Source organism: Mus pahari, chromosome 4 (assembly GCF_900095145.1).
Source record: "Mus pahari chromosome 4, PAHARI_EIJ_v1.1, whole genome shotgun sequence".
Lineage (NCBI taxonomy): Eukaryota > Metazoa > Chordata > Mammalia > Rodentia > Muridae > Mus > Mus pahari.
In genome coordinates, this window is record NC_034593.1 from 66497199 (window position 1) to 66515693 (window position 18495).

Here is an 18495-nt window from a genome sequence, read left to right on the forward strand (position 1 = left end):
AGAGAGAGAGAGACAGAGAGAGAGACAGAGAACAAAGAGAAAAAAAGAAACCACAGAAAAACAATCAAAATCAATCAATGGAATCATTCCAAATGGCGTTCTGCTGTACTCGTAGACTCCTATCTAGTCCAAGTATCATCAGAGAGGTTTCATCCAGAAACTGATNGAAACAGGTGCACAGACCCACAACTAAATATTAGGCGGCACTCTGGGAATGCTGCAGAAAAGGCATGGAGCAGGATGGGGGATTGGGGTAGGGGTGAACAAAGTATTGTAGAAGCCAGAGGGGTCAAGAACACGGCATGAAGCTGGGCGGTGGTGGCGCAAGCCTTTAATCCCAGCACTTGGGAGGCAGAAGCAGACGGATTTCTGAGTTCGAGGCCAGCCAGGTCTACAAAGTGAGTTAGTGAGTTCCAGGACAGCCAGGGCTATACAGAGAAACCCTGTTTCGAAAAACCAAAACCAAACCAAACCAAACCAAAACAACAACAACAACAACAACAACAACAACAACAAAAAAAATTCACTGCACGAAAACCCACAGAATCAACCACCCCGGGCTCATAGCAGCTTACAGAGATTGAATAGACAACCAGGAAGCTTGCATGCTGGCCAGGGTCTGACCTAGGCCCTCTGCATCCATGTTACAGTTGTGTAGCTTGGTCTTCTTGTGGGACTCCTAGCAGTAGAATCAGGGCTGTCTTTCTCTGACTCTTTTACTTCTTTTGTACCCATTTTCCATTATTGGTTGCCTCATTCATCCTTATTAGGAGAAGATGGGCCTAGTCTCATTGAAATTTGATATGCCATGTTTGTTGGCAACCTCAGGTAGCCTGCCCTTTGCTGAAGAGAAACAGGAGTGTATTGGGCATGGGGGGCAGTCAGTTGGGGGAAGGGGGGCAGAAGGGAAGGGAAACTGCACTCTGCAGTCAGGATGTAATATATGAGAGAAGAATAAATAAAAATAGTAAGAAGAAAAAACAGAAGCAGAATACAGAGCTAACATTTTATAAACAAAATCTAACCATTTACCTGCAGGTTTTCTCAGTATATTTAATTCTTTCTCCAAAGTGTCTAAGGCTTGTCGATCAGCAGTGTTACCTCCGAATAGCTCATTCTGGTCAGTGATGTCAACGTATTCAATTTCTGAAATTTCAGAAGCAGCTCTGGATGGCATCTGAGCAGCTGCACTTTTTGATCGGGTATAAGAGGACAAAAGGCAGCTGCTGTCTTTTTGATCGGCATTGGAAACAGGAATATTTGCTGTTGATGGTCTCTGTGATTTCTGGCCTACAATAAGAAAAGAAAGTAAACCGCTGCTTTAAGTTGCCAAGTAGAAAGCTGGTAGCATGGCACATGTCTCTCGTTCCATAATCCCTCTGGGACCAAAGGCAGGTAGATCTCTGTACCTTGCATAGAGAAACCCTGTCTTAAAGAAAAAGAAAGAAAAAGAAAAGAAAAGAAAGGAAAGGAAGGAAGGAAGGAAGGAAGGAAGGAAGGAAGGAAGGAAGGAAGGAAGGAAGGAAGGAAGGAAATTCCACGTGTGTGTGTGTGTGTGTGTGTGTACTTGTTTATTTAATTTACTGTGTACACACATGTGCGAAGGTTTATGAACATGCACACATGTTAATGGAGTTCTCATGGTGAGGAACACCATCCAACTCCTTTGAGAAAAACTGTCTCTTTGGCATACGTTTACCAATTACACTCCAGTGTTTTGTCTGTGAGCCCCAGTGTTCCTCCTGGAGTCTCCATCCCAGCAATGGGATCACAAGCACACTTCATCATGCCTGACATTTTTACATGGAATCTAGAGAATCAAACTCAGGTCCTGGTACTTGGCAGCCAAGCACTTTACTGAATGAGCCATCCCCTGTGCTCCACCTCACAGTACACTTAAACCATACTAGTTGCTTCCTTCTTCAACACAACCCAACAGAGTTCATCAAACAATATTGTCACTTATTTGAGATATCCACAATTAATTAATCTCAAATTACATCCATGGTGGCATAAGCAACTCTTCTGAGTTATTTTTCTGCACTCAGGAAAAGAGAACCTAATTTTTCTTTTTCTTTTTTTTTCAGTTTATTATTATTATTATTATTATTATTATTATTATTATTATTATTTTCTTTATTTAAATTTCAAATGCTATCCCAAAAGTTCCCTATACCCCCCGCCCCTGCTCCCCTACCCACCCACTCCCATTACTTGGCCCAGGCCTTCCCTTGTGCTGGGTCATATAAAGTTTGCAAGACCCAGGGGCCTCTATTTCCAGTGGTGGCCAATTAGGCCATCTTCTGCCACATATGCAGCTAGAGACACAAGCTCAGGGGTACTGGTTAGTTCATATTATTGTTCCACCTATAGGGTTGCAGACCCCTTCAGCTCCTTGAGTACTTTCTCTAGCTCCTCCACTGGGGACCCTGTGTTCCATCCAATAGCTGGCTGTGAGCATCCACTTCAGTGTTTGCCAGGCACTGGCATAGCCTCACAAGAGGCCGCAATATCAGGGTCCCTTCAGCAGAATCTTGTTGGCATGAGCATTAGTATCTAGGTTTGGTGGCTGATGATGGGATGGATCCCCGAATGGGGTAGTCTCTGGATAGTCCATCCTTTCATCTTAGCTCTAAATTAGCAGCTAAGACAAAATATCATATGATAAACCAACTTTAGACTACTATAAAACAAATGCTATATTCTAGTCTATCCAAGGCTGAATGCCCTTACATGCTCCTGAAATTCTAGGAAAATACCATATTCTGCCTTTTAAAGTGGACAAAATGATAAATACACATGGTATATTCCTAAACAACTAATTCAACTTATCAGGATATTTATTTATTTATTTATTGATTGATTGATTGATTGATTGATTGATTGATTTCACTCATTCATTCATTCATTCATTCATTCATTTATTTGATATGAAGACAGATAGGCTAGTGTTGAAGGCTAGACCAGGTCAGGACTTTCCCAGAGGTCCTGATGCATGGAGAAGGAGCTTAGTTCCTTGTCTAAAACCAGATACAAGTTTGGCAATACCTGTAATGTCCCGGGGCCACACATTGGGGTAGGTACGGTTTTAGATCCTGCACACTCAGCAATTCCCATTGTAGAAATGTATTTCACTGACTTTGTCTCATTTTTCTTTTCAGAAGAACTGTATACAAGATGTATACTTTTTAAACGTTTTAATTGAAAATAGATTTTTCTCTCATGCAATAAATCCTAACCACAGTTCCCTTCCTTGCCCTCTCCCTAGCTCTCCTGACACCTCCCCTTTCTGCCTACCCTGACCCCCTCCATTTTACTTTCAGAAAAGAGCAGGTTTCCAAAAGATGACAGCCAAACAGGACAAAACAAGATACAAAAAGGCAAAAGTCCCCATTCTGAGGTTGAAAAAGTCAACACAATAGGAAGAAAGGAATCCCAAGAGTGAGGAAGAGTCCTGCTGCTATGAGTCCCCAAAAAAGCATCAAACTAGCAGCCATAGCATATATGCAGAGAACCTGGGCAGACCCATGCAGTCCCCGTGCTTGTTGCTTCTGTCTCTGAGAGCCCATGTGAGCCCCGCTTAGTTGGTTCACTGGGCTGTGTTCTCCTCATGTCTTCCATCCCTTCTGCCTCCTGAATTCTTTGTTCCCTCTCTTCAATGGGGTTCTAGATAATTACCTGGCATAAGCCATCAGGTTTTGCAAATATTCTAACTTTAGCTTCCCCATCTTCTTGATCTTTATATCCCTGGCCCTCCCACTTAGGAGTTTGTCACTGAAAAACAATGTGCTGGTCCAGGTCATGCTAGTATATAAGAACAATGATTTTAAAAAGAAAATGAGAGTTCATTTTTAAGTTTTATGAATTTGAAATCATTCTCTAGTGCTACTGGCACTTCAGTAACATGGTCCCGGAACTGACCAAGTCAGGTTATTGCTCTCTCACTGGCTCAGACAGAATGATTTCCATTTCTGAGGTTGGCTCAGTTGGTTTCTTTAATGTTCCATCTTATGCTACAGAAAAAGCAGAAAATCTTTAGATTCTACAGAGCTGAAGTGATTAAAAATTGTCTCTTTTTTGCAAAAGATTCTTTAACAAAACCTATAGGAATTTACAAGGAGTGGATTAATGACTCACAGGACAGGTGTATCTCTTTGATTTATCATCCGATTTATAAACATATTTCAAGTTAAACATAAATAATTTAAAATAAGTTTGTAACCCCTTAAAAGAAATATGCTTTATTTAAGTTTTAAGATATACAACTGTCATTATCATAGAAATGATTAAACTTATCCTCAAAACATTGTCACATTACAGACTCAAAAAATTTAAATTACAAAACTGACTATGAAAGTCACCCTGTATAAAATAAAGAGTAAGTTTGCCTTTTCTTTCTTTCTTCTTTCCTTTTTTTCTTTCTTTCATTCCTTTCTTTCTTTCTTTCTTTCTTTTTCTTTCTTTCTTTTATTCTGTGTTGAATATAGTAGATAGCCACAGAAGCCTCTGGATGCAACATGTATATTGTTAATTACAACTCACTAAGGTAACACACAGAGGATACTGGTTGTAATGAACATTACAAAAAACAATTTTAAAAATTACTTTGCTAAATGTAATTATGAATAAATTAAGTCTCTGACCCTTTTGTGACTGTGTGCAGAAAAATTTCTAAAGAATGGTAATCAACAGTTACTTGCCTGTGTATTGATTCTTGTGAAAATGCCCTCAAGAATTATTATGGTGACCAAAATTGAAAGTGTTTTGTTTTGTTTTGTTTTGTTCTTTTATGTAGATGGTGGAAAGACTCCATATGCAATTCATAGCTAGGAAGGGACAAGCTGCATCTCCCGCATCAGACCCACCCCAGCAGAGAAGCAGCTATTGCAGGGAATCTTTACAGAACACAAGTTTCCTAGATCTCTGAAAACATTCTTTTTTTTTTTTTTCTGGAAGCCTAAACAAATGCAAAATGTAAACACATTTATATTTCTCATTGGAGCATAGCAAATAAAAGTAAGTTGTTATTAGAAAGGCTCGGGGTTCTCACAACAACAACAACAATAACAACAAAACTGAAGTGAGAAAACTATAACAAATGCCCTTCAGAAAACTTGAAAGGACTCTGGTATCTGCTGCTTTCAGCAGCATCTGGATATCACTGCATTTCAAGTTAATCGATCCCAATTGAACGACAATGTACCCAGGGGATGGATCAGACAGGCTAGCATAGAGCAAAAGGCCATACAATGTTCCCTGCTGGAAATAGGCTCCACTATAGTTTGAAGTCACCAAGACACAGAGATTTTATTTATTTATTGCTCCTTCTGGTATATATCTCATTCACTGCAGAAGAGTATATATTCTATACTTAGTACTGAAACTATCTACATATTGAAAAGACAAACTATCATGGTATTAATGAGCACAAAACCAATAATGAGATCATGATACATGAATAAATCACCAACTAATGCATAATGTAATTGTAACTGCTATTTTATAAATAAAAGAATTGGTGAAACAATTATAGCATGTGCTTTGCTTTAGCATTTTTTTTTTCTGTGCAGGTGTTGAGGGGTTAGCAGTCAATATAGAATTCCTTCCTCCATCACTCATATTTTTTAGACAGCATTTCTCATGGAACCTGGAACTCACTGATTCATCTTAGATTTGCTGGCCAAGTAGGCCCCAGGGATCTCTTTGTTCCTACTTCTCTAGTGTCTGGATGATGGGCTTGCTCCACTGTTCCTAACTTTTATTTGAGCTCTGGGATCAAACTGATGTCCCCTTGCAAATGTGGAAAGCAACTTTTTCTACTGAGGCATTCTCCAGTCTCCTTGTGTGGCATCTTAGCAACAAGATTTTTATCAAAGGAACCAAGAATGTAATCAATAAGTAGGTTTGGAAAATATTTTAATTATTGGAATACTTGCTACCCTGCATGCTTTTAAGAATTACTGTAAAAATAAAAATGTGTTCTCAAAGACTTCTAGGAAAACAAAGAACATTAGCTTATGCAGCATGGTTTTGTGGGTGAAATGCTTAGCTGGGTCCCTAAGAACCTTGTTATCTGTCCTCGCTGAATCAGAAATCAGCTTGTAATCTGACATATGATAACCCACACCTCATTTTTAAAATACAGAATTAGACAGTATAATGTCTTAAATTCCATCCAATGCTGAGAACCAGTGAATTAACACTTATTTCAATTGGATGATAAAAATAATTTGTTAACCTCTAAATCAGCCAAATATTGTGCCACAGTTAAGGTATTCTAAAATGAATCAGACATCATCCCTGCTGTCAGTTTGCACTCCAGAATACTAGAACCAGTCTCCATCACTGAGGAATATGCAAGTAACTTCCTGTTTTGTAACCAAGGTAAGATACATTAGAAAATGCCTTAGTATGTAGATGAAGTATCTTCCAGCATCCCTACCCTGGCCACACAAACCTTGCCCTAGAGAACCTGGGCTTCATCTGGGTGTGTTCATTGTCTGCACTCATGCAGGCCAAGATTCTGCACTACACCCACCCACACCCAACTAAGCTTCACACCACTCCAATGCAACTAAGTGTGCAATAGTCATGGCTATACTGAGGGAGAAGTGGACACTGAGCAAACAGCACAACCTCAAGAAGTTCTGAGAACAGGTTGGGATTCTGCAAAGCTTCCTGGACCAAAGGGAGAACCATTTGCTTGGACTAAAAATAAAAGTATTGTCTGCCTAAGGACAGAGAGGAGCCAGTAAGAGAACAGGTTGGACATCTAACAAGGGCTCAGCTGGCTAATGCAATTTGAAGTAGGGAAGTTTGGGCTGAGTTTTCAAAGGGGAAGCAGCATTTACAAATGAATTGGTCTTAGCCAGTACAAGTCAACTTGACTTCTTGCTGTCTAGCTGAAGATGTTCTACAGTGTTATATTTACAGACACACAGGACACTGAAGGAGGTTGAATGAGAAAGACAATTGCCTCTAAACACGTATGTATTCTATGCTTTTTACATCCCCAGATTTTAAGGACCTTTCAGAAATTAACATTTCTACATATACTGGCATTAGTTCAGAGTATAAAATTTCTATAGCCTGCTACACTGCCAAGAATATTTCATTTTATTTCAGGCCACTATCTCTGTCCAGAACCCATTGCCCAATTCTCCCTAACTGTCCATTGTTATTACCTTTTAAAGACGCAACTAAATGTTCTATAATCTCTAACATTTGACATATCTATTTTATCTCTACCTCCAAAAAAAAAAAAAGTAGCACACACAGACCTCTATTGTAGCTGACATATAATATTTTAATTTGTACATTCTTATGTTTATGTTTAGCAGTTTCCTCAAAATAAGACCTTGGAGGAATCTGCAGTAACACCACAGAGAATGATTGACAGCTGCAGATTATTGGGTGTTTTGCTTATCCCTGTAAGGATCAACATTTACATTATAACATGGTTTTTTGTTTGTTTGTTTGATGTTGATATTGGCATCTGAGAAACTCTGGGTGGACTTCTGGGTCAGGTTCCTTTTTTAATCTCCAGTGGCTGACAGTGGCTGGCCTGGGACATTTTTTACAACAAAGGGCTTTCATAGTAAATTACTCAATGATGCATCTGCCCCAGATATAGTCTTGAAAGCATCCGGCTATTTACATAGGAAGATTTGCCTTTGTAACTGAGTTCTCACAGCCTGTGTTTAAATTTATTTTCAACAATACACAGTGACTGGAAACACAGTTCCTTCTCCCTGACCAGGAGGCAAGAAGCAGCAAATTTGAGATTACTTTTAAATTTGATGTGACAGTAAGTATCTAATCATTGAACTCCAAAAATGTTATCAAAAGTGGATGGTCTAATACTAAAAATACTATTTCTAATGGTGAATCAACAGAAATTCATGTAGAAAAGATATAAGCTAGCCAAGGAGACTTGTTCATTTAGGGCAAAAGAGACTTATAGATTATATGTATGTGAGCACATAATAGGAAATTAAATTTCTGGCTTGAAGAGAGGCTTTAAACTAAAGTAAGTAGCCCATTTTGTCATGTAATACTAAGTTTCAATCTCCCTGAGACAAGGGAAAAATACTCATGCATCCTTTTATCCCCAGACTCTCAAATGATGTTAACACGCTACACACACCCCACACTCTTGTTAAGATTATTTAATTCTTTTACCTACATACTGCAACTTCATGTGAAACACAGAAAAAAAAAAACAGATATACTATAGCATGTTTAATGGGATAAAAGAAATACTCTAGCCTACTAGTGACAAATTCATCAGGAAAATACCTGGGATAGAAACCTCAGGGTTTCATCTGTATACATGTAACTCACAAAACTATAAATAAATGCAGTTGTAATCTTTAGAAAATAAGGTTCCCAGGATCACTAGATTTAAGATTAAATGATATTGATCCTGGATCTAAGTTTGCATTCTTAATATAGTTCAGTGACTTCACAATTAGAAATAATCATAAGATTGTTAAGTCTCCACTGGATCCCTCCTCTTGGAGCTTGGGAAATCCAACAGAAGAGGAGGCAGAAAGAGTCAGAGGGAATAGAAGACACCAGGAGAACATGGTCCATTCAATCAACTAAGTGAGGCACAAAGAGGCTAACAGAGCCTGAGCATCGAGCATGGAGCCTGCAGGGGTCTGTACCAGATCCTCTACCCTCTATGTATATATTATGGCTGTTAGCTTGATGTTTCTGTGGAACTCTTAACAGTGGGAGTGGGTTTGTCTCTGACTCTTTTGCCTGTTTTTGAGATTCTCCTTCTGTAGGATTGCCTTGTCCGGCCTCAGTGAGAGGGCTTTTGCCTTGTTTTATTTTATGTTTGGTTGTTGGCTCTTGGAAGCCTGTTCTTTTCTGAGAGGATACAGAGGGGATGTGGATCCTGGAGAGATAGCATGGCCCACGTTATGGGGGTCGGGGGGCAGGAAGCTTGGAGGAGAAAAGGAAGGGGAGACTGTGGTGAGGTGTATTGTATGAGAGAATAATCTATTTTCAATTAAAAGAAGAATCAAGAAAAAGAACATGAAATATAGCACAAAATGTAGCTAATATATAAAGAACTTATATATATATTCTTTAATGATTGCTCAAAAATGTACCATATTCTAAGCTACATTTTTTATATACAATTCACCAATAAGGTGCTATGGAAAATAACTAGGAATATAATTTATCTTTGAGAGAAATAATAAGTTTATTTGGCAGCATAATTATCTTCCTTTATCTTGTAGAATAAAGTAAAACTGCACAAAATTTTCAGATGACTAACAGTTTGGAAAGAATCAAACAATGAAACAAAGTGAGCCACCAACATGACACTTCTGCCTTCCCATTGACTGTACCTGACTTTTGCTGATGCATATTTGGAAGTGGATTTTCATCACTCTGTTGATCACACAAGGCATCTGCACTACCAGCATACCCACTTAAGCTGCTCAATGGGATCCACATTTTGTCTTCTGAAACTGAAAAATGATAATGCAATTTAAAGTATAAAGTGAGATAAGTCGCACTCTCATAATGTTCAGGGAACACAGAAGAGGACTTGGAGAGAATGCTATGGACAGAAGGCACAGAGGAGGACTATGAAATGTCTTATTCATATGATGCACCCATTAGAATCGTGCACTTTCAACAGCTGCAGTGGTCTGCACTAGGATCTACAAGGCTTCACAGGTTATCAGTGAGTCATAGGTAAAACAGGGACTCAGTCAATCCTTCTCTTTCCTGGAAATCTATTGATATATGCTTGGATAATGTGGTTCCTCTTTCAGTTGTATGATCTTACAAGGTTTCCATGGATAGAAACTGACCCACAATCACAGAGATAGTTCTGTTAATCTCAATGGGGTCACAAACAAGATGAAAATATACAAACTTGGAAAAGAAACTCATGAAGAAGGGTGTAAAAATTAGTTTTATGTCAGCTTGACACAATCTAAAGTAATTTAGGAATAAGTATTTTTAATTGAGAAAATCCTTCCATAAGATTGGCCTATTTTCTTGATTAATAATTTATGGGGGAAGGCCCAACTGACTTTGGGTAATGTCAAACCTGGGCTCATGGACTTAAGTTATACAGGAAAGTAGGACAAGCAAGCCAGAAGTAACATGCCAATAAGCAATATTCTACCATGGCTTCTGCATTAGTTCCTGCCTCCCGGTTTCTGCCTTGATTTCCTTACTTGATTTCCTTCAGTGATAAGGAAGTATAAAATGAAGAAAAAAAATTTTTTTTGCAACCTAAGTTTCTTTTGCCCATGATGCTTTGTTGCTCTAACTAAGACAAGGAAGATCAATACAGATAAAAAGATAAAATATAATAGTCCATCAGAGTAATCAGAATATGTATATGATATTGTAAAAGAATAAACAATTTAAAGAATAATACTGCCTGGCAGTGGTGGCACATGCCTTTAATCCCAGCACTTGGGAGGCAGAGACAGGCAGATTTCTGAGTTCAAGGCAAGCCTGGTTTACAAAGTGAGTTCCAGGACAGCCAGGGCTACAGAGAGAAACACTGTCTTGAAAAAAAAACCAAAAACCAAAAACCAAAAAAACAACAAAAAAAATCACCAACAACAGCAACAACAGAAAAGAAAAAAAAAAGAATAATACCTCAATATACTGGAAAAATCATATAAATTCATTGCTCATTTTTTTATTTCTACTATGTTCCCAAACAATATTAATCTGAATTAAGGGACATTAATTGAAAAGAGCTTTATTATGAAATGCAGTCTCAATTGTGAAACAAAGCTTACTCAGCTCCTATGTCCTAATTATAATGAAAAACTACTATAAATGTAAAAAGTATATGCAGATGTTTATATAAATAAAATTTATTCTTAAAGTATATGACATCATATTTTAGATATAATATTTTGCTACCAGTTTCTGTCTACATCCTGATTCCAAACCAGAAGTTACCTGTGGTGATCTCAGAACATGAATGACTGCCTTTTATGCTTGGTGAAGGGAAAACATCGAGACTTTCATTTTTATCAACAGGAAAGAACTTCTTAGGTCCTTGATATCGTTCATTTATAGGTTTTTTTCTGATGGCTACTTTTCGAAACTAGAAAACAACATTTAACACTTGTTTATTTTCTAGCTCATTAAAACCAAGTCATGCAATCATCCAGTCATTAAGCAACTTACTATGATTTTTGACACCAGTTTTGCTGCAATAAATTTTACACTCTTATAGGGAGACAAAATTAATATAAAATTTATATCTATTTAATACAAAAACTAATTATAAACTGAAATTTGATGTAACATTTTGTTCCAAAAGATGAAATACCATGAAGTGATTTTTATAACTCAAAAAAAAAAAAAAAAAAACATGTAAATGACATTTAAACATCCTGAAATAAGGCTGGCAACCAGTAATGTATGGCATTCAGGAATCCCACTCCACTCTCCAGGAACTTGTTTATAGCTCTCCCACTTATTGATCAGCTCTATTACATACAGATCATGCCATTATCAATAAAAAACATTTTTAAACTCTTAGTTTAGATTTTTGGAAATTTACAATGGTGATATTTTATTTTGCACTATTTTTTTCTCAAATTCACAAAGTTTAGTATAGACAGTTTCAGAATCAGGATTACCAAGGACTTCCAACTAGTTAATTTCCATTCCCAGTATAGCTCAAAAACATAATTCAATAGGAATTTCTACTTTACAATGACAAAAGTCCAAAATGAACAATCTTACATTTAATTTGACTTTTAGGAAACAACACAGCCAAAATTATTACTGATTCTTGAATCTGAATTTTATTCTTGAATATAATAGTTTTCTACATGATTTCTGGCAAAGGAATTATCACTTTGCTAAAGGGGAGCTTACAGTTCAACCACTTGAATATCTGAAAGCAAGAATCCTTTCTTCAAACTGTGAAGGACCAACTCTTCTGATGTCTAATCTCAAAACCTGTCATTATCGAACAGTCTCTTGGTGGTGCCTTCCTGTTACTCAAGGTTTTTGTATTTATAATCCGACTCGCCACTAAGACTAGCCTAGTCAATTCCTGAATGAAGATACTCAGTCTCCTGGCCTCTCAGTTTGAAACTACTACTAGCAGAAGATGATTTCTATGAAACAACTACAGTTTTATTCCTACATGGTGTATATTCCATGTTGTTACCTTACTGACAAACTTCTAGGAATAATGGTTATTTAACTCACCATGAAAATATGAGGTCAAAAGCATATTTTTCCATAAATGAGCATTTTACTGTTCATGACATTGGCTTAGACTATTTCCCTAGAAGATTGTGGATAGTCACTGCTTATTTGAGTTGCTAAAGGAGGATTAGTTTAAACTGTGCCCAAATAAAGATAGTTGGAGTAACAGACTCTTTGAGACAAACAGATGTATAGTACTAAAAATTTCTGAAAGACATCTGCAAATTTGCTGAGCATATTTTCTTGAAATTCAGTAATATTGTCCTGAGCAACTAGGTATGAGGCATTTTGAAAAATGTTAGCACACATATAAACAGATGGCACATATACACAGATGACCTGACATGCGTGTCCTGTGCTTGACATTTCAGTCTCTGTGAGTCCATGTGAGCCCCGCTATGTTGATTTGGTGGGCTGTCCTTCAACCCTTCTGATTCCTACAATGTTTTCTCTCTCTTCTGCTGGGCTCTCAGGTCTTCAAGGGGAGGGACGAAATGGAGACCCCCCAAGTTAGAATCTTTCTGCATAATGGCTCATTCTAGGAACCCCTCCCATATGCTGCCAGAGGAAGTCTCTCCGATGTTGATTGCATGGTGTTTTCTGTGGGATTCCTAATGATGGCAGCAGGTCTTTCTCCAACTCATTTGTCTATTCTTGAGATTCTTTTGCTCCCATTGAGACTCTCTTGCCTTGTCCAGTCTTGATAAGAGAGAACTGGATCTGGGTGGAGAGGTGGGAATGCCAAACTGGGAGGAGTATAGCAATAGTTAATCATGCTTTATTTTGTTATATACATGCATTATATACTCTATAATGCAAGCATTTATTATAACTTATTACTATCATAGTGCATCTATTCAAATTAATTAAAAATCTTAAATATTTGCAAAAATGTCATTTTTCTCTATGAAATTTTTTCATAATTAAATGTCAATATATGTGGAGTTATGTTAAAAGTATAGTTCTGTTTCATCGTAATACTGTTATTAATTTCATTATAGGCATTACCAGAAACTATGTTTTTTTTTAATTCCCTTCATTAAGGTAATGAAGTTACACTTCATTAATTGTTTAACAAGAATATTTTAAATTTCTCAAAAACTTTACTATTTCTGTTGTGCATGTGGGTTCTTCAAAGTCACTTGATTGACTTTTTATGAATGTTACCAAGTCTATTCACCATTATTTTCTGATTTCTGAGTTTACATAGTGAAAAATAGTGTTCTTCAGATTTCTTTATTAAAGGTACACAGGCCTCAGGAAGTCATTGTCATTGAAAGATGTTATTCCTTTTTTTTTTTTGTACAAAAGATTCAGTGTTTTGATTAGAACATAAATTCTTTAATTATTTATTAAATGTGACCTGAAAATCTTTCATGACTCATTTTCCCTGATTTGTTATGAAGGGAAAACAATATGCAGAAACACAAATGCATTTACTATTAGTTCAAAAATATTCATTCTGTCTTCATTCATTATTTGGTTACCACAATAGAGTATCACATACAGGTTGATTTGTGAAGAAAGTAGATTTCCTTTCATTCTGAATATTCAAAGGTTTAGGATCTGGGGTCCATGTCTTCCCAGTGCCTTCTTGCTCTACCATCCAATGGGGGAAGGTAAGAGTAGGAGAAACACCAAAGATTTAAATGTGCCACAACTTACTGTTGTAACAAACTCTGTCAAATAACATTACTCTTTCTAGAGTAACCACAGAAAGACATTCATAAGGAGAGCACACATGACCCTATCATGTACACTCTACTTGATCTTAATACTTCTGGTACTGGGAATTATGATTCCAACATAGAAACTTTGGAAAAACACAATCGAATGATGGCAAATGACATCTGTCTCTTTAGATTTCTAAATTCATTCACACTAAAATTTCATAAGTAATATTTATAGAAAATCTATTCTACTTTTCAACATTTTGAAGTATTTAAATAATACATCGATGTAATAAGTTTAAAATTATATTATGCTTCAATATAAAATTATATTATACTTCAACATGTATCAATGTTTGTACTTTTTCTTCCAGCTTCACACTTCTAGAATTGTCTTATTAATCTTTTTATATAAATAACAGCTTCTAGTGCTAGTATAACTTAATTTTATGTCTTATATCTTTCTTATCATCACTATTTCTTCATAAGCACATTAAATTTTCCTTATTATTGAGTTTTCATTACTTTTGTGCCAGGCCTGTGATTTATTGCTTTTTACTTAGTTTCTTCCATTCATGATCATATATTCTCTTGTGCTCACAGTTACTTTATACCCTAGTAAACTTAAACTTAAGTTTAAAAGTATTGTATTTTGAGAATGTGTTTAATGCACCTGAGACATCAAAATTATACTTTATCTGGATTTCAACAGCTGGACACAACTGTGTATCCTACTAAATATTCCAAGACCACAAACAATAAACTTCAAAATTGAAATATGGCTCTAATAAATGTGTGTTCCTTTAACAGAATAATAAAAGACACAATTTGGAAGCAGAACCACAGTAAGAAATCATCTGTATACATTTTGTAGTAATTATTTTTTTTTTTTTTTTTTGCTGAAAAGAAAGAAGAGACAAAGAGACAGACAAAGAGAGAAAGAAAACATGGCCACCTAAGAATTTAACCATCTGTGAAATTTTATGGTCATAGGGATCCTGACAGAAAGTTCCAGACAAATTTACTCTAAGGACTGGCCTTTTTTTTCCTTCTCAGATACATTTGATGTCAGTGTGACACCCTCCACATCAGCTCTGTGAGCCATGTCCCACTGAACATCCTCAGGATAGATGAGGATATATTCACTACCCACAGAAGAACCAGCATTCCCTAAGTGTAGGATTCCTCTCCTATATGAATATATATATCAAACCATCACCACAATGCCATGTTGAATGTGGGAAAATAAATTCTTGTTTTTCTTTGCTGAAAATAGACATCATAATCTACTGATTTCTTCACAGGGTCAGTAGAATGACAAGCTCATTTGAAGTGAGACACTGCTGTGGGGTAATTCTAGTGAGTTTCATTCTGGAAAGGAATTAGGTTTATATCCCCCATGTATACCAGGTCATTCCTAGGAATGACAGACATTAGTATCTTTGTTTGGAAATTGCAGGCAAGAATATACAACTAACTGGATAGGTACCTACATACCTGTGTAAAATTATAACCCCAATGTTCTACTTCTCATGTCAAATATTTTATTGACCTGGCCCCAAATCTCCCCAGATCAGTTTTCTATCATCATATTGCACATGAGGATATTTCTCTTAGTACAAGATCCATTCCTCAGTATCTGAACAAATGTATAAGTATCTGGGATTTTGAAGAAGTCTCAGTTCCAGTTTCATATCAAAGACACTACATTATTGATAGAACAGTACAAAAACAAACAACAACGGTGGGCACAAAACCAAATGATCATACAGTCATTTCATTCTCCCACACGTTTTGATTCTTGTTTCCATTTAGGCTGCATAAAATGACTTTAAAATTAAATTTTAAGTACTGGAAAATGGGTGGTTTATCTAATTACCAAGAATTTTATTATTAATAATCATAACTACAGAAGGCTTCTATCATGTAGAATGAAGGTTCGAAAACATTTTAAAGTCTGGCATGAGTACAAGAATGAGCTTCTTTGTTTGATGCACTATTTCCTCCTTAGCCATATTCCTAAAATCATGACTTGCTTTACCTACATTGCAAGAAGTGGTCATTTTCTCTGCACCTAAACAGATATCACTTTTAATAGTAAACGTATTGATGTACATATATGTATGTTTATGCATGTATATGTGTTTGTACATACCACACACACATGTAATATATATATAAAACAGAATAACACTCTATTCTCCATTTGTAAATTTATTTGCAAAAGCACCATTATTCTTGATATATCTATGAGGTGTTTCTCTAGCATCATTTATCACAGAAAAATGCATGTTAAAATGGCATTTATCTTATAAGAATTTGTCATATATAAACCCCTAGTGCCTGTTTCCATATGAGTCATGCTTTAGCTATCACCTTCAGAGGCAGTACTTTAATTTCAGTAGAAAATAACCTTTTCATATGTAGTATGCCATAACATCATTTTCTCAAGAATGTCCTTATAAACTATTGATACAGTAAATATAATAGGTATTTACCAGTGGTTGCTTTGCAATTTTTGAATTTCCCAAGTTTGGCCTCTCATTTGGATTGCTGCATTTTAATGATTTGTTGGTGTCTTGAGATGAATTCTCCTCTATGAAAGTTGTAGATAAATCTATAGTTGGCAAGGAACCCTTGCTCCCAAGTGACATGCAGGAATCAACAGAGTCTTTGTTATTTTTTGGGTCTTTATTTTTCTCTGTTTCATTTTTCTCAAAAGCGGTGGTTTCTCCTATTTTTTTGTACTCATCAGAATAAATGCAAGTCTCCACAGTGTTGCCAAAATCTGTGTTTGAAAAATCCATAAAAACATTAAAAATTAATTAACTATATTATTCAAAAGCCAAAAGTCCAGTGGTTAGGGACTCCAGTGATTAAAAATGTTTTATGTATAAATCTTGTTTTATCAAAACCTGTTTACACCATTTCTGTATTCTACATTATCAGTTCTAATTGTGTTAACACAGGGCAAAGGGAGTCAACTAGATAATACTGTAGTAATGAGGGGACAACAAGACACCATGGCAGGAATATCTGCTGTACCAGGGTACCAAATGAGCAAGGCAGTATTAGTCATTACCTCATTATGCGTGCCTCAAGTCTCCTCATTTAGATCATTGGTTTTTACTGGGCTGCAGACTGGAATCATTTGCTATTCTTGGAAATTGTCAGTGTATAGCCGGACCTCAACCAATTAGATCCTTAAGTGCATCTCAGGCAACACCATCTGTCATTCTCTCCTATCAAACTCTGTATATGACTAATGTGAAGCCAGCAAGGCTTCACATGGACAAGGTGCTCTGAGGATTCAAAACACTAAGGATTTTACCAGCAAATTACTTTCACCTTAAAGCACACCAAGCATTATTTGTATTGGATAGAGTTTAAGCTGTTCAACTCTTAATTTTGTTCCAAAATGAATACCTCTATTTGATGATAGAATATGTAAAATAGTAGAAAATTTAATTAACACTTCTGTGGTGTCAATTCTAGGCTACAGTCCCAAAGTGTTGCCTGTAATTACCAAATAATTATATAACATGGAGAATATTCCATATAATATTCCTCATATGGAAATTATCCCTCAAATTGCTATAATTAATAAAATGACAAATATTATGAGAAGTAAAATAAACATATAAGATATGTACTTCTAAGAGAACATTAAATAGGCTGTCAAGATGGTTTAATATCAAAAATATTCCTATGCTTATCCCATAGAAAGATCCAAATATAAAAATATATGATATGGTAAAATAAAAGATGTCACATGAATTGAAAAGTTCATAGATAATTTCGATAGTGTGTTGCAAGACTGTAAGATACTACTGCTGAAAAACTTTTCACAATGATCTATAATAAATTCTGTTGGGAATACAGTAATAGAATTAAAGCAATGGAAGAAAATACTTGGGAAAATACATCTGTGAATGTTTATTATCCAAAATATAAAAAGAACTCTTAAAATTCTATAATTAAACAGCTGGGCAGTGGTGGGGTACACCTTTAATCCTCCCAAGTGCTGGGAGTCAGAGGCAGGCGGATTTCTGAGTTCAAGGCCAGCCTGGTCTACAAAGTGAGTTCCAGGACAGCCAGGGCTACACAGAGAAACGCTGTCTTGAAAAACCAAAACAACAACAACAAAAATCTATAATAACAAAGCATACATATTTCATTACAATGACACAGAGAAGAGATACCAGAGTACTTAATGCATTTATACATCGATATAGTTTAAAATCCTATCATCACCCCCCCATACACACACAGAGGGGAGAGAGAGGAGAGAGAGAGAGAGAGAGAGAGAGAGAGAGAGAGAGAGAGAGAGAGAGAGAGAGAGAGAGAGAGAGAGAGAGAGAGAGAGAGAGATACTACATGTTTAAACTCATACACTCCAAATCATATACAAACAGCAAGTAAATATATCAAGAAATGTTTAATATCAGATTTCACTCTGGAGCTGACTACATCAAGGGCCAGTGAACTCTGCAGCCAAAGGAATTCTCTTTTTCTGTCGAAATGCAAAATATCTCAGTACTTTCGTAGATATGTTATGGCTTAAATATGAACTCTAACCCACGGGCTAATACTTTTGGACACG

The 18495-nt window shown here is 36.3% G+C and overlaps 1 protein-coding gene across 2 annotated transcripts in view; it reads right to left on the reverse strand.

Annotated features, from left to right (window-relative positions):
- Positions 1 to 18495, reverse strand: part of Zbbx (zinc finger B-box domain containing) — a 90499-nt gene that overhangs the window by 8793 nt on the left and 63211 nt on the right. For both annotated transcript variants that reach the window (XM_021196651.1, XM_021196650.1), the window contains exons 12-15: positions 16391 to 16680; positions 10954 to 11101; positions 9366 to 9488; positions 1033 to 1290 (exon numbers count right to left, since the gene is read on the reverse strand). In XM_021196651.1, coding sequence (XP_021052310.1) covers positions 1033 to 1290; positions 9366 to 9488; positions 10954 to 11101; positions 16391 to 16680 — 819 coding nt within the window. The remainder of the gene's footprint in view (positions 1 to 1032; positions 1291 to 9365; positions 9489 to 10953; positions 11102 to 16390; positions 16681 to 18495) is intronic.